We start from the raw sequence: 24,280 nt of genomic DNA on the forward strand, positions 1-24,280 counted from the left end.
TTCTAGACTCAATAAACATCTAGAGCTCAGTGGTGCTTTAGATAACAGCACATTTCAGAAGCCTACTGAGTCCGTCAGGTCAAAGGTCAGAGTTCACCAGTTCAGGCGGCTGCTTCGATTGGCTCCTGGGCTTTGATGTGGACGCTGGGCAGACAGAACCAGGCGGGCGGCAGGTCTCGGCTCGTGCTGTCGTCTTGAAACTTGATGTTCAGATAGAAATCACCGGTGTATAAGAAGAGCAGGGCTCCCACACACACCGAGTTCTCCTTGGGGTTCACCTGAGGATGAGAACACACACCTGCATCACTGCCAACAACAGTACCACAAACCTCTGCTTCCTCTGAGGGTCATACAGAAGCAAAGTCAGTCTGTCCTTTTTAACTCTTTCCCCGCCAGCGTTTAAAGAAAAAAGTGGCCAGCAACCGCCAAAAGTTTTGACCATTTTCACAAAAGTTTCATCATGGCCAAAAGAATATTTCGTTGTATGAATATCTGAACATGCAGTTCAGAAGGAAGAACAGACCCCTGATTTTAACAGAAACCTGTTTTATTCTAGCTTCATGCATTCTTTTTTTATCAACACTTGAATGTGGGTAAGTTTTATAAAAAAGCAACATTTTGAGTAAAAAAATGAGAAAATCTCATTTTTGTCAAAGACTACATCTGGATCAGATTCAGAACGATGATCAAAACACAAATGGAGATCGAGTTCTTTAACACCACTAATGCTTCACAGTCCTACAGCTCGTCCTGGGTCGACATTTCATTCAGTAACACTAGGCAGTTTTAATTTATATGCTGTTTAATGTTGATGCTCGCACTATTTTACATGATTACATACAATATCGCTTGTTTCTGCTTCTTCTTCGCCTGTGTTTTGATCATGAGATTCAGTACTCTTTCAGAAGATGTGTCATAGCGCCCCCTACAGTATAACAGTATAGGAAAGTTCCATCAATGGCGGGGAAAGAGTTAAACGTACCAAACTGTGATTTTAAGGGTGCATTCACACTTGATTTCGGTTCCCTTGGTTCGTTTGGTCCGGACTAAAAAAAAAACCTTTAGTTCTGATCCGCATAGCGTTCACATTGGCATTTTTTACACCGAACCTAAAGATACAGAACCTATTCACAACCTGGTTGCTGATAAGCTGGGTCTTGGTCCGCTCTGGTGTGCTTCCACTGAAATATGAACGGCAGAGTTCAGATGGCAGCGTTCAGAGCAATCGCACCAGGGTTTGTTTTAATTGAACCGAACATGCCAAGTGTGAACACAAAGAACCAAACTCATCTTTAACTGGATGAACAGAGTGAAAAGGAAGCCAGTCTGCACCGCACTCATCCTGACTGTTTGTTATTTTAGTTGGGATTTTCCATGCACTTTAGGTTTAGTTGCAAACTGGACTAATACTATAATAATAACAACTATTTATTTGTTATAATAAATAAGAATTATAATAATTTATTTACTACTATTAGTAGTAGTGATGGTGGTAACAGTAGTAGCTTTACTTACAAAGAAATATTACAATTTTGATATCTAAAAATTATATAAATATAAGTTGACTGAATTTATGCTTCTCATGATCTTAAAAACATTTTCATCTAAAGGTTTATAATTTAATGCTTGTAATTATTTTGTACAAACAAACAAATTAATTAAATACATATAAATAAATCATATAACTATTGTCAGAAAGTCCGTCCCGGAACGGTAAACAGCCAGCGGTTTCTGACGGACTTATATAATAGTTGCTACTTCCAGCAGACTGATGCAATGGGCTCTATGCACGGCGGTATTTCCGGTGAAGGTCTAAGGATGCTGGATTACTTCTGCCGATCGTAGAGTCCAATGCTATACCGAGAATTTATATTGGTTTTTATACTCTATTGCTATACTAAAGAAACGTTAGTCACAAAAACAGACAAAACAGACACTCCTCATTTTGTTTATGCTTCTGTGTTTATTATATTAAATAAACCTAACTATATATAAAATTACATCTAAACGTATTAAAGTTTCGTTTCAAAGACGAGGGGACAGTAAATTTTGAAGACTCTGGCATAATACCGTTTTCCTCGGTTTTCCTCCGCTTTAAATCTCCCCAACCGGAAACGCAAGAGCATCCTTGCACCAAACGCGGAACTTATGCGTGCATATAGCCCATAGCCAGTTCCAGCTGTTCCAACAAACGTGAGTAATTATGTGAATATTGTTTAGTCAACACTTTGTATTTGTCATTGTGAATGTCAGATGTTAAGTGAATGACGATCGCGATATGCAAATGACGATCGCGGAGAGACGCTAATCTCACGTTGTTATTATATGCTGCGTCATACTGTTTATTTGAAGTTTATTATATTATGTTTATTTGTTATCTGACAGTTGAGTATTAATTTGGTGATGACTATTTAGCCAGTTATTGATACCTTGTGAGGTAAATTGTGTACAGAGATATTATATTCATACTGTATTCCTTTATTTATATATTCTACAGACCACAACACAACATGATTACATCATATAACTTTACCTACAATCCTGAGACTGTAAATGGATGTCACTTACTGCCTGACAAGTGTTATTAAAGAGAAGTTTGATGAAGATATACTTCTCCCGCGCCTGATTCTCTTACCGGAATCACTGTCCATAATTGTCCGCCTACAGAACTGTGAATTCACAAAGGTTGCTAGAGGTGTTACTCTGCAACAACTATATATATATATGTGTAGTATTATTAGTATTTCATTATAAGTGGTATTTTATTTTTAGTATATGATAATAATAATAATAATTTTACAAAATTCCATAATTCCCAAACTTTTTGATGACTTTACTATTACTCTTATCTAGAAAATACGACTAAAGACCAAGCAGATGTGAAAGCAGCGTCCTGCTGCGGTGTGTTTTTCTGTGTGCGTCACTGGCTCACCGTGCCGATGTAGAAGGTGTTGGAGCCGATGAAAGTGACGGCGTCCTGCAGCTCGTAGTTTTGGACTCCATTCTGGTAGTCTTGGAAGGGGACGACGGTCAGAGAGAACGGTCCGACGGCGCTCTTGCTGCGGTTGGTCAGTTTCACCTCTAACGGCACAGCGTCTCCGACCCTGCAGTCGGCCATCACGTCACAGTCACACGGCTTACCGTTTACCACAACATCTGGAGGGAGAGAGAGAGAGAGAGAATCTTTCATCTAATGCAACCTTTGCCAACAAATGCAAATATACACAGGACACTCATTACACACTGTGATTTAAAAAAAAAAAAAAAAAATATGAACCTGATCTCTTATTACAGTGAATGAGATTTTCACTGTAACATCTTGAAATGTGCAACATAGTGTAAAAAAAAACTAGCAGCATCTAAAAGACAGTGAGCACACAGGTACTGAAAAACCAATACCATCACATGTGAAACATCTCTTTAATATAAAGTTTGGCTTTTGTGATTACAGTATGATTCCGAAAAATGAAGCATCATTTCAGGAGAAATATATTGGCTATTTTTTTTGGATGCGAATGAGCACAAGAAGAAATCCTGAAACTTTCCTAAATGTACAACACAACTGTGAAAAGATATGAAATGAAAAAAAAAAGTAATAACGAGTAGAAATAAACCAATTAACTACCGGTATATAAATATATATACACTAAAGTTTTTTAAAAAGATATTAATACTTATATTCAGCAATGTGCATTAAATTGAAAGTAAAGCCATTTACAATGTTATCAATTATTTCTATTTCCAACGTTTCTGAAATCACGTTTTCCCCCAAAATATGAAGCAGCACAACAGTTTTCAACACTGATAATAATCAGAAATGTTTCTTGAGCAGCAAATCATCATATTAGAATGATTTCTGAAGGATCATGTGACACTGAAGACTGGAGTAATGATGCTGAAAATTCAGCTTTGATCACAGGAATAAATGTCATTTTAAAATACAGAAATTGTGATAATATTTCACAATATTACTGTATTGCTGATCGAGTAAATGCAGTCTTGGCGAGACGCCTTTCAGAAACAGTAAACAATCTTACTGACTCTTATTTGAACGTAATTTGACACTTCTCCTTTTTGTAGCTCTCTTTTATTGCATGAAAAAGCACAAATCTCCTTTCCGGAAGACACAATCATACAGGTTTGAATGGCATGTGGGTGATTAAATGATGATAGAATTTCCACAAACACTTTCTATAGACTTTCAGCAGATCATCAATGGTGGTTCTGTTTCTCTAGCTGCACAGATAAGAAGTCATGATGCAACAGCGCTGACCTGTGAGCAGAGCATGAACGAACGCTCACTGAAAATAAAGAAGAGGAAGGAAATAATACAGATAAAAGGTTGGGTCTGATTGTGAAGAAAGCTCATGTAGAATCTCGTGCTCTCAGCTGTGGTTCTCCATCAGGACGAGTTCAGCCTCTCTTCAGAGCTGTCACACAAGAGGCATGCTGGGAGATGCAGTCCCCGGAGAGAGGCATGCTGGGAGATGCGGTCCCTGCAGGGCTCTGTCAGTGATAACCACCGCAGCGTCCCGCACACGCAGATACACAATCTCTCACTGACAGCCAGGACAGCTGTGGATGTCTCCGAGGACCGAGAGGCGGCAGGTACGGGACGTCTGTTTGGGTAATGATGACTTAACAGTCACTATCACAACCGTCAAGCCAAATGTCAAGCTTTTTTTTTTATAAGCGAAGCTCAAATGTTTTGCTTTGCATCATCAAATATTCATGGTCCCTCCAGACTGATGTAAGACTTTAGAAGTTTTTCACTCGGCAAACCAGAGCTTCATCCAAATGTTATTTTACCTCCCGAAATAGCATTTCACCAGAACAAGAGAGCTTTTTTGGAACAGAACAATGCCACTGGCGACGTCTAAACACAAGCTGTTTTAATCGAGATTCGTGACGACGACTCCGGTTTATCAAACATGCAGTCACTGAGGAGTCAGCTAATGTGATGTATGAAACCATATTCATAAAGGACTTGAGTTCATGCACTGTGACTGAACTGGATTGGGAAAACAGGCTATGTTTTTATTCATTTTTATTATAAACATCATTATTTATGATATTTATATTTTGTGTCTATCAGTACACATTATTTCAAAGAAGAAAAAAAGTTAGTCTGGGTAACAATCACATTTTTCAACAACTCCAAACCCCTCTAAAACAGAGACTCTTTATATGATCCAATCAATTCCTGAAGTCATTTCTCTCAGTCTTAATTTTTTTTGTCTCCTGAGTGAATATTCTGTTTTACTCTGAAATAGACATTAGTCAGGGTCTCACGGTTTTGGAGAAAATAGTCAGAAATGTAAGTAAGAAATGTGGTCAGGGTAGCGCCATATAAACTTTTGACAGGAATGAAAACGAGGCTGTGAGGGATAGAAATACATGTATAATGGATCATACTGTTGCTTAACACACTGATTTTCCAGCCAAAGAAACATCTTTACAAAAAAAAAATTCAGCAGACAAAAAAAATAAAAAAAAATAAATTAAGTTATGAACATTATGGGACTTTATCCACTGTGTGCCATTATCTATGTCTCACAGTCTTGTCTTCTTCACTGGCCTTAGTCTATGCATCACATTGCAGAAGTCAAATATTGCGAATGCAACCTTTAAGGATCAATGCAAAAATCTCAAGTTTTGTTATTTCTTTTGTTGCTTTAATAAGACTCAGAAAAGAGAGAATCCACCAAAACCATCCAAAATATGAATCATATAGTTGTACCTCCCTCTAAACACTCAATCTTGTATTCTGAACACGTCAAGTCGATTCTGTTGTGCTATTTCAAGAGTAACCAGAGACGCTCACTGTGTGTGTGTGTGTGTGTGTGTGTTTCGTTCAGTTTGTAGACAATACGAGATCAGTCTCCACTTTTCTGAAATTTTTGCATATTTTCACTTGATCCACTTTACAAATAATAGTCCTCCATTTCATTTGACCCCCCCACACACACATACACACACACTCAATCTCGCTTGCTCGCACGCCACTCACTCGCTCGCTCGCTCGCTCACTCACTCACTCACTCACTCACTCACTCACTCACTCACTCACTCACTCACTCACTCACTCACTCACTCACTCACTCACTCACTCACACACACACACACACACACACACACACACACACACACACACACACACACACACACACACACACACACACACACACACACACACACACACACACACACACACACACACACACACACACACACCACACACTCACTCACTCACTCACTCACTCACTCACTCACACACACACACACACACACACACTCACTCACTCACTCACTCACTCACTCACTCACACACTCACACACACACACACACGTCGCTGGTGCGACACCTTGCCAAGTGTTATATTTAGTTTTTTAAGAGCTGTTGCTAGGAGATGTGCAAATGATAGGTAGATCAGCTGTGGACGGCTGGAGATATTCCTCCATAATGATGAACAGAACAAAGAGAGAGAAGAAGAATCAATCAGACATGCACAGAAAACTCTATATGAAAACTACATTTCTGAAGAAAACAGGAGTAGTGTTTACCTGTGCAAAATGCACCACCATAATGATAGTGTGTTGCTAAGTGGTTACTAGGGTGTTCTGGGTGGTTGCTAGGTGGTTACATACTCACCCAAGTCAAAATGATTCACCTTTGTGCATTAAAGCTCCTGCCATTAAACACAACAACACATTTCATCATTTACAGCTTTATTCTGGTGATCTCTCTCTCTCTCTCTCTCTCTCTCTCTCTCTCTCTCTCTCTCTCTCTCTCTCTCTCTCTCTCTCTCTCTCTCTCTCTCTTTCTCAGGTTTGTCCACGTCAGCATTGTTGTGGTGACTGTCGCTCTAGAGCGGTTGTCGGGGTGACCACGATGTCACAGCACACAAAAAAGGAATAGGTTGCCATGGCAACCAGGTCTGTCCGCGAAAAGTGCCGGGCAGCAGAAAGCTGGGAAAACTGTCCGACTCAGCAAAGCCATGTGAGCAAACTGATTCCTGGAGTTCAGAGTAGCCCTGCATGAGAAGAGGGTCTAACCTGATATCAAAGCCCTGAACACCTAGAGTGCCAAAACAAAAGCTGGCACACACAAGTTACACCCATTTGAGGAGGTTACCATAGCAACATCATCAGGCTTATTCACAAAATATATATTCTCATTATTTATCACTTAAAACTTTAGCGTTTTGTTTAAAAAGTCTTTTAATAGCTGCTATTTGGCTGGTTGACATTTTTGAAAGGATTAAAAACATTTATTGAAGTGTCTATATTGGAAAATAAACATTGTTAGGGATTATCATGCACAATAAAGATAATGAATACATAATGAATACACTGTAAACTACATCATTATTCTGGCAAAACTCTTTATGGACAAAGCTATGTTTATTTTATTAACATTTTAAAGAAAGTGAAAATTGAGATTTATAAAGAAAGCCTCACAGTACATAAATGCTTATTTGACTCTAGTTCTATTCTTTTCTTTTGGAAAACTCTGGGCTACAGGTACCAAAAGTATGGCAGCTTTTTTCTGCCACAGAATTAAAAAAAAGAAGGTAAATGCGACTTTTTATCTTGCAATTCTGAGACTTAAAACGACAGAATTGCAATCACAATTTTGACTTTATAACTTGAAATTGTGAGTTTATGTCTCACGGTTTTGGAGAAAATAGTCAGAAATGTAAGTAAGAAATGTGACATAAAAAGTCAAAATTATTAAATGTCTTTTTTTTTACAACAACAAGCTTCCATACAAACGTTGTGTGAGATAAACAAAATAATTCCCTGAAAAATAACTATAAAAATCATTATATACTATATAAATAATGCTGTCAAATCGATTAATTTCAATTAATCACATCCAACAAAGAAGTTTGTGTATATACTGTATATATACACCATCTATATATCTCTCTCTCTATATATATATATATATATATATATGCGTGTGTGTGTGTGTGTTTGTGTGTGTGTGTGTGTATAGGTATATATATATATATATATATATATGAACTTTTATGTTAGATGCAATTAATCGCGATTAATCGATTGGCAGCAATAATAAATATATAATTTTATATAAAATGACAACCTTAAAAATCATCATATAATTTGCACACAAAAAACAACAACATCTAAAACATTTAGCATCAACAAGTACATTGGCCATGCAAATGGTTTAGAACAACCTCATATTAACCAAATGAGAAGGGTTTCTACCCAAAGGTTTCGATAAACTTGGTCCTGAGCTTTCCAGGATTCTAGGACATGAATGTCAGCGATCTATTAACAGCCCTCCTTGTAAATGTTTAACCATGTGGTAATTTAGATGAATTATTAAGCTGAGTTATACTTAGGTGGACTGCCATCATGTAGCAGCATAAATTTTACTTGGAAATCTATATAAAATCCCAGAATCAGCAGGCGGGTGACCTGAGGAGTTTATCTTCTCATCTCATTTTTTCCACATTAGCGCTGACACTCGCTCAGCGATAGCCATCCGTTGGCAAACATGAAGGTGTCTGGTGCTTTCAGACCACTACAATAAAACCAATGCCGTACCTACTCAAGAGTTTCGTTCCGCAAGCCTAAAGGAAACATCTGTCTTGTCTTCTTCAAGATCAGGGCACATGCTTTCAAGTGCACTATACTCGACGCTGTAAGAAATATAGTGGGAATCACTCAGGTCTGAGGGACACAAAAGTCCCATTCAATCCGTTTCATTCTCAATTGCAAAGCTAGAGAGCAACGTCCTTCAAACACAGTTCAGCCTGGTGGACCTCCACTATTACTCAACGCTGAAAGAACAAGAGGGATATCTCTCACCGTCACGGCTGAATCATCCAGCGCTTCAAATGTGAATGCTTATGTAAGATCAATTAATTACAAAGTGGCACTCTATTGAAATCCCTCAGACTTCTTATTCTTCATCTTCACAAAATTCTCCAATTAATTCAGCCCGAAACGGCGTAACAGATTTCTTTAGCACTTAAATTTAACATAAAGTTTGAAAATCCCCACTGAATTGCGGCTCATATGCGAGTCTGAGGATGTGAACAGGTCAGAATAAAATTCGGATTATAATAATTCAGGTCATTTTGACATTCTAAATTCTAACCATCACAGATGGTTAGAAAAAAAACATGCTTGTGAATTGCGACTGGCCTTTTCTTTCATGCATGCAAATGTGTACTGATTTGCAAATGCCTTTTTCTTTCATGCACGGGGAAAATGAATGACAATTCATTACATATATACGTGTAAGAAAGAAAGGCCAAGATCTCAATTTAGTATGTATATAGGCTAAATGTGCAAGAAAATAAAGATTGCAATTTAGAAAGTATTTGTATGTTGAAATGCGATTGATCTTTTCTTTTGTGCACATATATGCACGCTGAATTTAATGCATTTATTCATGTGCTGCATTGAGAAATGCAGGCGATGACAATCTAAATTACTAAATGAATAAATGCAGTTGGTGTTTTCTTTCATGCATGCATGTGTACTGAATAATAACCGCATTTTCTTTCACGCCGACTTTAAAGCCTCTACACGTGTGCTGAATTGAGAAATGCAGAAAATGCGATTCTATGTTTAATGTGAAGGACCAAATTACTGAATGAACAAATACAATTACTTGAAGCATATTATTGAGATATCCAACATAGAAACGCCAACATATCAGACTTTGCATATAGACTAGATATGGAGAAAAGCTTTGTCCAAATTTGAAATGTAAAATAGCAGTTTTACAAAAAGTTTGAAATGTCTTAAAACTTCTTAAATTTAAAGATCTTCTTTTTACCTGAAAACACAATACAGGACATCCTGTGCCAGCTCAATCCCGAGTCTTACACCTGATCAAGCACTTTTGTTTTAGTGTTTTAGAGAACAGCACAATCTATTACATTTCTGGACTGTCACGTTTACGCTGGCTATGAAATAAAGAGCCGCACAGACTGGCATCACACTTGGCTGAGAGCCTCCGGCTGGCGATGCCTCTTTCTTCACAGAGTCTGATTAAAACCACAACTTTCTGTATTGGATGACACTGAATTACATCAATTCACTCCAGTTTACATCCGGCTTTAATTACGTTCTTCTATGGCAGATTTCCTGTACTGGGATCATCCTGCCACATTCTTCCCTCGGCTCCGGCCTGATCTGGCTGGATATTCACAATCAGCAAGGTAACAGAAATTCATAGAGGCAGTGAAGCTTCTCCTTGCATCAGATGATAAAGAAGCTCCAGGCCCTTTGCAAACAAATAATTCAAAGCTTCACTGAGTAGAACAATCGAACACAAACAACAGACTATTCTCTAAGCAAATATATACATTATGAATGATTTATTTCGGGAACATTTTGCCAAGTCTCACGGTATCTGTTGGGATTTAAATAGGCAAATGCTTAAGAGTCTATGATTGGATCATTATTGCAGTGATTATTATATTTCTAGCATGCTATATGTTTGGCAACAGTTCTTCTAACCCTAATTGATGGAGTGTGTAGCTTTTAATTTATTAAATAACCATGTAGGTTAATCCTCAAATTGTGAAAGAATGGTTTGGAGGGAGACTTTACAGAGTGCGGGACTCTTGCATTGTTCAATACAAGATCTTGATCAAAAAATGATACACCTCTTGATGGAAATAAATGTTGTGATGTTATTTCCATCAAGAGGTGCATACATTTTTGGTCAAATCTTGTACTCTGTAAAGTCTCCTACAGCACATCCTAAAGACTTTCAAAGAACATGGGCATGATGTGTCTTCCTACATGATTATTTAAGAAATGAAAAGCTACACACTTCATCAATTAGGTTTAGAGGAGCTGTTGCCAAACATATCACATGCTAGAAACATAATAATCACTGAAATAATGATCCAAGGCTCTTAAGTATTTGCCTATTTAAATCCAAACAGCGACTTCTTTTCGGCCGAATTTGGTCTGGATGATAAGAAATACCCACAGAGACTCTGAAAGCTCAGTTGTGAATCACTTTCAATGCTCAGCTAACCTGACAGACGCTTATCGATAATCAGTTATTCCTGAAATGCAAACACAGGTTTTGGTGTCAGACCAGCTGTGAAAATATGGGCACTTTGACGAACACAACCCACTGAGCTGATCAATGACAGAAGGAAATCGGCGCTTGGCAAGGTGACGCCATGAAACTGCTCTACAGAGCTGTCAAATGAGCAAAGCAGCGCATAAAAAGAGAAAGGGAAGTCTGGATTGGATATGAAACATTCTCCGCAGGAGGTCCGTGTCTACTGGAGATTTCATTCGGCCTTAGAAATGATTCATCTAAACTAGATTCACTGCACTAAATGATTTGTTCATCGTCCTCCTTTGAAGCTGATGCTGGGAATCTTTGACACGCCACTGCAAATCTTTTGAGAGGGAATAAAGGACAGTGTTGGTTCTTCTGACTTGGTTTAAGAACCAGGACATGACCTATTATATTTGAACCAAAAATAGTTTTAAATAAATAAATGTCATGAACTATTTCAGGCGATTTTCTGTTACTTTGAGCGCCACATTGAACGTGTCAAGTGCATAAATGTAAATGTCAATAAATGTGATAAAGGCTTTATCCAATTTATATGGTTTGCACTTAACCCAGACTTTCTCACACACCAACTGGCAAAATCCTCCACGGGGCAGACGTCAAATCAGCACTAGCCAAAGATGAATTGCCACTTACTGCTTGTGTGTTGCCAACACTACCACTCGGCAGAGATGCTTCTGCCTGGTCCTTCAGTTGCCACTTCATATGGACAGGTACTATTTTTAAACGGTGCTGCAACTAAGCAAAACCGCACTCTTAAATACACTGACTATTTGCTAAATTTAGGTAATTTTCAGACCTGTAGCTTATTTGTGTTCTTCTGAAGAAGTTAAAATGTCACAATGTTGCGTTCTCTTCTTGGTTCGTTCGCTTTCACAAGCCATTATTTCAAAACAGACTAAAATTGAGCTCAAATCAGCATCTACGAATTTCAAGACAGATGGACGACAGCCCTGCAGGCTTTTACTGGCCTTCTTTTTGTTCATCAATATTGCTATTATCAGTTTGAGTGGGATTTCAGACTGCGTCTGGAAAAACAACAGCCATTTTAAGAGAAAAGGGCATATTTGTTTATAAAAATCGAAGTCTGAAAATCTTGAGTGGATCCAAGTAAAAACTGCAGCCATATTAGCCTACATGAACCAAATGAAGAGCGAAACGAACCAGACTCGGAATCATTTCTAAAAGTGGGGGGACGTTTTTAAAAGTGGTTGCCCCTGATAGAGATGAAATATTTTGAAGTGCAGGTTACTACTCTAAAAGAACAGCACAATGTCTTTTTAACTCTAAGCTTTAGGTTTATGTTTGCACAAATGATTGCTCTTAAATGCAGAAATCAAGCTGTAATGACTGTGGTGTCATTGGCTCTAGCAGTTTGCATTCTGTCAGCAATACACCAACATTAGAGGGTGGAACCACAGAAGTGAGATTTAATTGCAGAGCAATGAGAGTCGTAAATGCGGCAGTCTTTCTATAACTCTCTCATTCTGCCATGGGGTTAAATAAGATTGGATGCATATAGAAATAGTGTAGAAATGATTTTTTAAGAGCTCTGCAATGGATATGTGACTGAATTTTAGGTTGAATGCTGCATTGCATTATTTCAGATCAATTAGATGCATTGCTTTTTAATTTTTTTTATTAAAGATAAATATCGAATCATTGTCTGAGCAAATATTTATACCCTACGTGGCACAAGAATAAAAATTGTACAAGAGGGTGATGTCATGCAAATAAATGTATAAAATATTTAAATACTGCAATGCTACAGAATGCTACTTTTATGGAGACCTAGCACACAATTTAAGACTACGCACACAACATTTATAGAGAATATTAAAATGAAAAAATGACCAAATAACCCAAGATCTTCAGATTAGTGATTAGTCACATGGCATTTATATCTCTGGTGATTGGCTCAAAAAGTGTGCCACAACTTGAGCGCCAATGAGTGCCAGCCAATCAACTAGTATCATAGACCAGCTTGGAATAAACAGAAAGGTTGACTGGAGCTGCCACAAGGACAACGTATTTAACAGAACAAGACATAACCTACACCAAATAGGTCTTCAGATCCCCAGTCAATCAATGATCTACCATTTGAACAGAGCTCAATTGGATCTAGGTGCCGAAGGCCGGGTCTCCACCGGGAGCTCTTGCACACAAAGGTTTGTCCTCATAATCCGGTTTTCCTGGTGAAGAATTGATTAAGCATTTCATGTGGGAGGATGTAGGTATGGGGGTAGCATCGACTACTAACTGGCCTCGGCAACCTGATCAATTACGCCAACACCTTTGGCTGCAAATATATGCACAACAATGCAGAGACACAATCTTCGAAGAATGCTGACATCCAATATCCACACGGGAAGCGTCCAAGAAATCTAAAGTGTGAAGAACAAAAAAGACACTTGGGAATCATGGGAAATTGTCAACAAGCTTCTAAACTGAGTTTGAATCCAATCAAAAGTGAGACAAGAAACTATAGTTTCACACAATAAAACATCCTTTTGATGAGAGCCATAAAAAAAAGTTACAATGTTGCATTTTCTCATTGGTTCGTTTGCTTTTACAAGCCAATATTTCAAAAGGAAAATTAGCTTATAGCAGCATTTACAAATTTCATGATAGATGGACAACAGCTCCGCAAGCTTTACTGCATTCTTTCAGTTCATCAACATTTTTGCTATTATCAGTCTAAGAGAGAATTCAAGGCTGCGTTTGGAAAACAACCATCATTAAAAGGCATTTTCAGAGAAAAAGGCATGTTTTGTTAATAAATTACAGCAGAAATCACTTCTGATTAACAGAAATATGAAAATCTCAGGTGGTTCCTAGTAAAAATGTGCCTACACGAACCAGATAAAATAGAGAAATGAACCAGGCTATGAAACACCTTCGACTGTAGAACAAAGCAGAGCCACGACCCTCAAAAAATGCCAATATTTATAATCCACACATGAACATACAAGAAAATCTAAAGTGTAAGTCATTCCTGTTTTGAAGGATGAAATAAACACCTGGGAACGAGATTCTAAATCTTGGTTCAATCCATCTGAGAGTGAGACAAGAAAAGAGACCAGTTTCACAGAACAAAACATCCCTTTGATGAGAACCATAAAAAAAAACATTTTATCCACCAGGATAAAAATTAAGCTGTTGCATTTCCTCCTGGCTTCATTTGCTTCCACAAGGCATCATTTAAAAAAAGACTGACATTTATCTTATAGTATCATTCACAAACTTCAACATAGATGGACAAACAGACCTTCTTTCAGTTCATCAACATTTATGATTTATAGAAACGTGAAAATCTCAAGTGGTTAAGTAAAAATACCTCCATATATGCCAACATAAACAAAATTAAGAGAGAAACCCTTGACAAATGCAGATATCTAATATCCACACGGGAAGTCTCTGAGAAAATCTAAAGAGTACAGTGTGTTAATTCTGTTTTGAAGGACAAAATAAACACCTGAATCATTGAAAACGGTAGACAAGCTTCTAAATCTTGGTTGAATCCATCAGAAAGTGAAACAAGAAAAGAAAATAGTTTCACAGAAAAAACAAACAAAAAAACACCCCTTTGATGAGAACCATAAAAAAAGAGAAAAAATCATTTTATCCGCCAGGATTAGAGGGCAACGTCTACCTGGCGAGACTTCGTAATCTTGGGTCTTGTGAATGGGGCATAAATCCCTCCTTCTTTATCAGGTACAAAAGGAAACTAATTAGGAGTTTCAATTTCTCAGCATGTTTTAAACAACCTACGATCAGAAGAGAATAAAACAGCTGCCGGGAAAACCTTTTAAAACGACCCCACACGCACACAAACACAATCATCAGTAATGCAGACTGTCTTTCCCTGTGGCCTTCCCTGATTATCCGGTAGGGATTATAATTTGATTTGATTCCTGGCTTGACCTGCTGTGGAGTTTAAATTTAACCTGGTAATTATAGGTTAAGAAGACGGGGGGAAACGGCTCCTGAAGATTTTCATGATTGTAATAACTTCACACATCATCTCTCCAGTTAGCAAACACCAACCCCATCTGCACACTCCAACTATCCGGATATAAAAATGGCTGCTTATTCCTTTTAAAACAGAGTAAACATTTAACTCAGCTGAGTCAGTTATTGTTGAACATTAAAAGCAAAATTTGATAGGTCTAAATGCTTACTTTTGTTCATTTAGCAGATACTTGAACCACTGTAGTCACATGGACTATTTTAACTATGTCATTCCTACCTTTCTGGGCCTTCAAAGTGTTAATTAAATAGCTGTCAATGGAGCCCCGCTGAGCCATCGGAGTTCATCAAAAATATCTTAATTTGTGTTCCGAAGACGAACGAAGGTCTAACGGGTTTGGAACAACATGAGGGTGAGTCATTTATGACAGAATTTTCATTTTTGGGTGAAAATGTACTTCAATTCATGACAAGTGACTCTATTGACCTGATTATTTTGAATAAGAGAGAATAGAAGAGAGTGTTGGATATAACTGGAAATATTATTTATTATTAACTTATAATGTATTTGTATAAGTTTATTTTTATTTAATTGTATAGATTATACCCTACATAGGACTATCGGTTTTGGATTATATCTGTACGGAAGCTTGTTTACGCCACTGAATAAAAAAAAAAAAGGTAATTGTGACTTTTTATCTCATAAATCTGACTTTTATTCTCGCAATTGCGAATTTACATCTCACAACTTTTTCGACTTTTTTCCCCCTCAGAATTGCATGGTATAAACACACAATTCTGACTTTTTTCCTAAGAATTGCAAGTTTATATCACACAATTCTGACAATTGTGTCTAAAAAATAATTATTAAATAATATTAAATTAAAAACTATGTCTGAAAACAAACAAAAAAGGGAATTTACTACCGTTACAGTCAATCAGCATGTGGACTCTGTATAATATTATATAAACCCTCACGCTAATAGCCTAAGAGCATACCGTGAGTTTATTAGGACACCTTTAGCTAGCGCTGTTGGAGACCCTGAAGTTAACAGACTCTAACCATTCTATTAAAAAAAATACTAAACCACAAACCTTTGAAACAGCATGTACTGCCTTCCCAACTCCCATTGAGGAACTCAAGCTTAGAACCACACACAGCGTACCAAACTTCCCCATGCAAAATAAAGCAAACGACAGTATGAATAACCTAACGACACAAAAGACCATTCATACCTTTCATAAAATGCTCTATATTGACAGCTTTGAATCATTCAAGCTGAGCTATGAGCCACACAAAGCCCCCCTGTAAATATTTGTTAGTTCAGTAAAGATGAACAGTAATTGGCCTAAAGGGGTATTAGGGACAGCGGCGGGCGTTTCTGTAACAACACAAGCTGAGTGAATGGAAAGATAAACACAGGCACTCTTATCAGTCAGATAGTGGCTGCGGGGAAGACACAAGTGGGGAAAAGTATTGCATTTGACTCTTGCAGGAACTAATGTGAACAAACTATTAAAAGCCTGTAGCATGCCGCTTTCATGTAGGAGGCTGTTTAACATGCGTGTATGCGTACACACGGGCAAATGCATGTAATTATTGCATTGGGATGCAAATCACAGTAGTGGGAACACCTTTTTTTCCAAGGATGCAAAAGTTGGTGGAAGAGAACAGCAGTGTTTCTTTTTAAATTGCAAAAACAATCAACTTAAACATTACTTGGGAAAATCTCCGTTGCTCTCCTTCATCTTGCCGTTGTTTTGGCCTAATTATGCAAATTAAAACACTGTTTGTGCCATTCTAAGCACTTAATGTGCAGAAAAAAAAAGCTACAGGACCCATGAATCAACAGCCAACACACACACGCTCACACGCTCACACACACCCTCACACACACGCTCACACACACGCTCACACACACACACACACACACACACACACACACACACACACACACACACACACACACACACACACACACACACACACACACACACACACACACACACACACACACACACACACACACACACACACACACACACACGTAAACACAACCCATTTAAACAATCTAATCACTTCTGTCCTTGGTCACTATCACTATGTGAGAGTGTTTTAATGAGGTAAAAAGTTTCCACTGATTACACAGTTAGAGAAAGAAAGGCTTGAGATGTACATGTACGCAATGCCGTAACATAAAACGGATACAATGGTGAAAGAACTGTTGTTGGGCTTGCTAATGTTTGTGAGGTTGACGGCATTGAATCTTTGAATCATGCTCAAGAGTTTAGTTTGAGACACTTCGCAAGCTGCAAGGAAACAAGATTCCATTAAAAAGCAAATTGGGATTGGTTACTTTACATGTCGGTCACAGTCTCTTTTAATCTAGTAGCGGTTTAATGAATTAATGTGTATAAACAGTGTTTTTACACATTATATTATGCTCCAGTTTAGCTCTTCCTACCTGGAAACTACAAACTAAGACTTACAAATGTCATGGAAACCTATGAAAAATGCAAATGTAATTTATAAAATGCCATATGAAATTTGCAAATGTACAAATTGCATCTAAAAATAAACATAAAAATGACCTGAAAAAACAAACAAACAAAGAATTAAAACTTACAAAATAATCTAAAAAAAAAAACTCTGAAAAGACTACAACTTAAAACATACAAATGATCTAAGTTCATAAGAAAATGTTTTGTTTTGTTTTCTAGGAAGACTATTTATAATAGGTGGATAAATGAATATTGGGATCAAATCGATGTGGATGGGAAAGCCATAAAGTTTGTCGAGTGAGAACAATAGAAACATGAACGGGGCAGTTCGCCACACCAGACATATAGACTGCAAAGGAGCTTCCAGAGGGCAATAATTGTTTTTATTAGCCTTTCTTTAAAAACACACATGACATGGTCTTAGAAAATGTTTCATAAAATTCATAGTTTTAGATATAACATCGTCCGATTTAAAATGAAGCATGAGCAGACTTGTGGCTTCAGCCTAAATGTGTTTCTAAGTTGCTACAACACAGCCACATAATATTTTTTTTTATACATATAATATTCTTCATATTTTTATTTTTATGTTTGAGCCTATATATCTCCACGTTAATAACAGTCTGAGTAATAAGTCATGAACTGTAAACTCTCAAGTGTTGGCTTTCTAAATATATGTTGGTTATGTGTCTATTCAGACTGACATATGAGCAGAAACCTTTTTATTTTGGGTATGTCATATATGCCTCCCTTGCCAAAATGGGGGTAGAAATGCATCATTTTCCTGTTATCACTGTAAAGCTGCTGTGAAACAATCTGTAGAGTATAAAGCACCATATAAATAAAGGTGACTTGACTTAGTGGCATAGTCATTTGAAGGGAACTCTATGGGTCCCTAGTTTGTTACAGCCGCAGTACCACATACTTGTCTGGACAAAGGCTTTGTACACTGAAGGATGTCTGTACACCCAGTGCACCTTTAGCACAAAGACCCTATTGGTGCAACATGGTGACAAATGTTCAAAGATGTCTCTACTGAGAAAATACAGACTTGTAGTCTAGCTCTCTGCACAATAATGTACCAAACCTGGAAAACTTCATAAAAACATTAGCACTATATTTACCTGAAACAAGAGTAAATACCCTTCAGATACCGGTTCAGATGACATGAGGGTTATTACATTTAAAAATGTCCTTTTCCTATTTAGCACCTAAACTCTGGAACAGTCTTCCTAGCATTGTTTGGAAAGCAGACACACTCTGTCAGATCAAATCTAGGCTAAAAACACACTTCTTCAACATGGCATACACATAACACAATATCAATTTCTATAATTCAAATCAGTTAAATAATTGTTGCAAAAAATCCAACCCAAACAAACTTAATTACATTTCCACCATTTTATCAATGGCCAGTTTCCATGCCCACCTGCGGCAGAAGCTAAAAAAAGAATATTTTTTAATAAATGTTTCTCTGGAAAGTTCTCTGAAACTCGATGATAAACACGAAGTCCGAAAACTCCGAGTTTCAGTTTATCTTAGTAAAGCTGTCAGGATTGGACACATAATGAGGACACACAAACATCAGCACAGACGTTTCAGCCTGCGGTTCAGAGAGTTTATCTACCATCTAAACACAGAGTCTGCAATTACTCAAACTAAACAGTTAAAATGGCTCATTCAGAAGTCACAATATATTAACATATGACCACATATGTTATAAATATTAACATATTTAAATATTCAGCAACGTTGCCTACCGTGATTACTAGCAGTAAAGACTTTGATTAACAGTATATTGTATGTGCTGTTTCTTCTCAAAATCTAGAGAAAATACAACTGAATTCATCTCATGACATTGTGGTCACTCCTAAATAGAGGTGCAAGAAAGCCTATTTGATAGGTTAAAATAAATAACCAAACACTTTTACGACATGATATGAACCATCACATCGGTTTACGAGCAGTAGAGAATGATAAATCATAAAATTATGCTATCACTCAGACAATTTAAAAATATAAAGTCCCTAAATGGCTTCGCTGTCCTTGGATGCTAAAAGTCAAAACAACAACAACAACATTATCCATCATTTTCTGCTGTCTCAGAGCGCAGCTCTTGCTACTACAGAGAGCGACGTCATGAAGCGGACAAACAATCCGCTCACTCCCGCGAGGACGAGTCCTTCACAACACAGAAGACTGCCGGGATAGAGATCTTTAAAACAACTGAGGAACTGCAGATCATGATCCATCATTTCTGTTCACGAGGCTTAAAGGAATCACTCTCTCTCTCTCTCTCTCTCTCTCTCTCTCTCTCTCTCTCTCTCTCTCTCTCTCTCTCTCTCTCTCTCTCTCTCTCTCTCTCTCTCTCTCTCTCTCTATCTCTCTCTCTCTCTCTCTCTCTCTCGCACACACGCACACACACACACATATATATATCAAAGTTTATATGCTGTGATTTTTTTTTGTCATTGAACACAAAATAAGAATTTTTGAAGAATCTGAAAAGGACAAACACACCATAAAATAATCATGAAATTATGACTCATACAAGAAATACGGACTAATTTTATGTTGTTGTTTTTTCGTCCTTTTGGAGCTTAGCAGACCTGGTCGTTATAAAAAAGTGCTGTCTAAAGATTCTGCTGAAAGTCATAAAGGTTTGGAACGATAAATAAATAATGACGGATGTTTAATTTTGGGTTGAACTACTGTACTTCATTAAAGAGACAATCGGCTCTGGAAATATGTCTGGTGTGAAAATGACAGGATATTAAAAACACCTCAGCTTTAGCACACAGAAACTCAAGAGTGACATGGATCCAGCTCTTCTTCCCATTAAAAAGATCAAAAATAAATAATGAAAGAAACCCTATTAGCCATTGAACTGAAGTACAATATAAAAATACACACACACTCACACTCTTGTGTTTACTTCCTTCATTATATAGTATGAGTCACAAGTGAGACACCGAATGCACTGATTGCAGGTCTTCTCTCAACAGTACATGCATCCACTTTATTTAAATGCTTTGGGCTTTAAAGCCAGAAAGTTCTTATTGTCCCTTTGCTCTCCTGGTCTATATAGGAGATGTAGACCAGATATATAGACTATATATATGGGTTTCATATATAGTACAGAATAGTACTATACACTCACCTAAAGGATTATTAGGAACACCATACTAATACAGTGTTTGACCCCCTTTCACCTTCAGAACTGCCTTAATTCTACGTGGCATTGATTCAACAAGGTGCTGAAAGCATTCTTTAGAAATGTTGGCCCATATTGATAGGATAGCATCTTGCAGTTGATGGAGATTTGTGGGATGCACATCCAGGGCACAAAGCTCCCGTTCCAACACATCCCAAAGATGCTCTATTGGGTTGAGATCTGGTGACTGTGGGGGCCATTTTAGTACAGTGAACTCATTGTCATGTTCAACAAACCAATTTGAAATGATTCGAGCTTTGCGACATGGTGCATTATCCTGCTGGAAGTAGCCATCAGAGGATGGGTACATGGTGGCCATAAAGGGAGGGACATGGTCAGAAACAATGCTCAGGTAGGCCGTGGCATTTAAACGATGCCCAATTGGCACTAAGGGGCCTAAAGTGTGCCAAGAAAACATCCCACACACCATTACACCACCACCACCAGCCTGCACAGTGGTAACAAGGCATGATGGATCCATGTTCTCATTCTGTTTACGCCAAATTCTGACTCTACCATCTGAATGTCTCAACAGAAATCGAGACTCATCAGACCAGGCAACATTTTCCAGTCTTCAACTGTCCCATTTTGGTGAGCTCTTGCAAATTCAACTGTCCAATTTTGGTGAGCTCTTGCTCAGCAGAAGAACCCGGTGGGGTCTTCTGCTGTTGTAGCCCGTCCGCCTCAAGGTTGTGCGTGTTGTGGCTTCACAAATGCTTTGCTGCATACCTCGGTTGTAACGAGTGGTTATTTCAGTCACAGTTGCTCTTCTATCAGCTTGAATCAGTCGGCCCATTCTCCTCTGACCTCTAGCATCAACAAGGCATTTTCGCCCACAGGACTGCCGCATACTGGATGTTTTTCCCTTTTCACACCATTCTTTGTAAACCCTAGAAATGGTTGTGCGTGAAAATCCCAGTAACTGAGCAGATTGTGAAACACTCAGACCGGCCCGTCTGGCACCAACAACCATGCCACGCTCAAAATTGCTCAAATCACCTTTCTTTCCCATTCTGACATTCAGTTTGGAGTTCAGGAGATTGTCTTGACCAGGACCACACCCCTAAATGCGTTGAAGCAACTGCCATGTGATTGGTTGATTAGATAATTGCATTAATGAGAAATTGAACAGGTGTTCCTAATAATCCTTTAGGTGAGTGTATAATGCACATCCTCCATTCACATCCAAAACACAGACACATGCACAGCATTTTTAACACTTCCAGTCATCAAACTCTGCAAGAGGCGATGACCTATGTTGATTTCTTAACCAAATACTAGTATCCTACTTTTACCACATCTTTGTATGGCAGAAATAGTAAGAGTAGTGTGCGGTTACGAATTCAGCGCTATCACGGTCCAGTCATTAACACAACACATCCGATCATGTGTCTAATCAACCTCCCAATCACAGCCTTACTGTCACAATACAGCCACAATTATCACCACTCACTAACTGATCTGAGCTCAGCCTAATGAACAACACCATAAGTCAATAGGAAACTGGAGGTGGATCTGAGCTGATCAGTCAACAACTGATTACGGAAATTAATGAAAACATTCTTCATTAGAAGAGCTGAATATTGTTAGAGACTGACTTCCCCACCACACCACATGGAATCACTATTCCATTTAAAGGAAAGTGAAATTACTTAAACCGAGCAAGTGGCTTGAGGTTTATAGCTTTAAAATAATGACTTGGCTGTCAAGATTCATTTATAATTTCAAAGTTAAAGTGCAGAGTAAATGTGATTACAAATGGGTACCCCTCCATCATTAAAGTTAAATACTTTTTATAAAATTAATAATTCAGGCTCTAACATTTGATTGGATGAACATGCTGTACAATTGCCAATGTACACACACCTGAACGCACATTAACGTTTTTTAGCCTAATGCTAATGAACTATTTTAAGGTGGATGAATTCTTAAATCCATTTGATTATTAAAAATATATATTTATTGAACATCTGTGTTTTTTATTGGCATTTTATAAAAGCTAAAACAAAAGCAATAAGCCAAAGAGGCTTGGGGAGAAACAAATGCAAGCGAGTTGGTTTGGGGTTTAGACAGGTGTTTTTGCACAGTTAGATCAGTAGTTAGCGTGTTCAGCTCATTTACAGGGACGTCACGGGACTAATGAACAGACAAATTGCAGACGAGAGCATCTGCTAATAACGCTGTCTAATAATAACTTGGCTGCAATGAAGAAGAAAGCTCAAACCATCCCCTCTAGGAAAGCACAAACAGATCATGTCAAACAGCTAATGAGAGGTGACACTCATTTGGGCGCCTCTCAGAAAGAATATCAGATCCTTTAATGCTATCAGGATTGTAACAGGAGTACACTGGCACAACAAGTAATGTCTAGTCCCGAACAACACATCCAGATCTCCAACCTGAGGGACTTAAACTGTGTCCTAAACAGACATGAAGTGACAGGGTGAGTCATTTTTCTGTCCCCTATGAAAGCAAAATATCAGGCAATATGCTTATTTGATGCGGTTTGGACCAATGAGATTTTGCTGTAGGCGGAGCTACTCAGGAAAATGTGGGAAAAAAGAAAGAAATCAACGACACATCCAAATGCATGTAATTTCAGAGTACTTTTTGCACAATTTTATTTGTAAATATGCATTCAAAAAGTTTATCTATTAAATAATCAAAAATAGGTAGTCCATTTTAAAGGTACACAAACTTTTGGTTAAATAAAACTGGATGCATTTTGCGGAAGAACATTGTTTTGGTTGTGCTTCGGCTCTGCGTGACTGTGCACGCAAACATTCACTACTAGTCTTAAGAGATACAACCAGTTTAGAAGGAAAGGATCTCAAGCTGACGAGCTGAAGACGTCACTGTAGCTTTACCCATTAATAGACACGGTACCTCCTTGAAAATACATTCCAGCACAGCGCTACAACAACCATAATGAAGTGACCCTTCACAATAGATAATGCTTTACAATCAACTCTGTTAGAGAGCTACATATGACAATTTATCTGTTCAATAAAATATCCACTTGTTCAGTAATAAATAGGCTACTCCATCTCTGCGTTGCTATTACAACATTTCAAATCCCTCATTTATCGGCATCTCCGAAAAGCCAAGCCGATGTTGATTTTTGTTTTATTACGAGCTCTGTCGGGTTTTCTTGTTGCCAGCAGATTCTCCTCTGTTATGGGTCATTCTCTGGAGGTTGGATATTTAGCTGCTCCATGTCAATCTTTCCCGCTTGTTGTGGTGAATGAGGGCATGACAAAACACATTTTGGAAGTAGTATTGATATTTATTGAAATTTTGTTAATTTTGAACCAAAAAACTACATAGTATACCTTTAAAGTGGAAATGAAGCAGCCAGTGAAGTTTACATTATTTAGTAAACTGATTTTCACTCTAATAAAAAAATATATAACAAACACGATTAATGTAACCATTTTAAAGAGAAAAGGGATGTTTTGTTATGGCTGTTGGAGCAAGGGCGCCGCCATCTTGCGATAGCACAG

At 37.9% G+C, this 24,280-nt stretch overlaps 1 protein-coding gene across 2 annotated transcripts in view; it reads right to left on the minus strand.

Moving 5' to 3' along the window:
* Positions 1-24,280, minus strand: part of trappc9 (trafficking protein particle complex subunit 9) — a 224,905-nt gene continuing 200,625 nt past the window's right edge. For both annotated transcript variants that reach the window (XM_056242579.1, XM_056242578.1), the window contains 2 exons: positions 2,933-3,156; positions 1-278 (listed from right to left, as the gene is read on the minus strand). In XM_056242579.1, coding sequence (XP_056098554.1) covers positions 102-278; positions 2,933-3,156 — 401 coding nt within the window. In that variant the 3' untranslated portion in view covers positions 1-101. The remainder of the gene's footprint in view (positions 279-2,932; positions 3,157-24,280) is intronic.

This window comes from Rhinichthys klamathensis, unplaced genomic scaffold, assembly GCF_029890125.1.
Source record: "Rhinichthys klamathensis goyatoka isolate OS25496 unplaced genomic scaffold, OSU_Roscu_1.1 h1tg000731l_1, whole genome shotgun sequence".
NCBI classification, from domain to species: domain Eukaryota; kingdom Metazoa; phylum Chordata; class Actinopteri; order Cypriniformes; family Leuciscidae; genus Rhinichthys; species Rhinichthys klamathensis.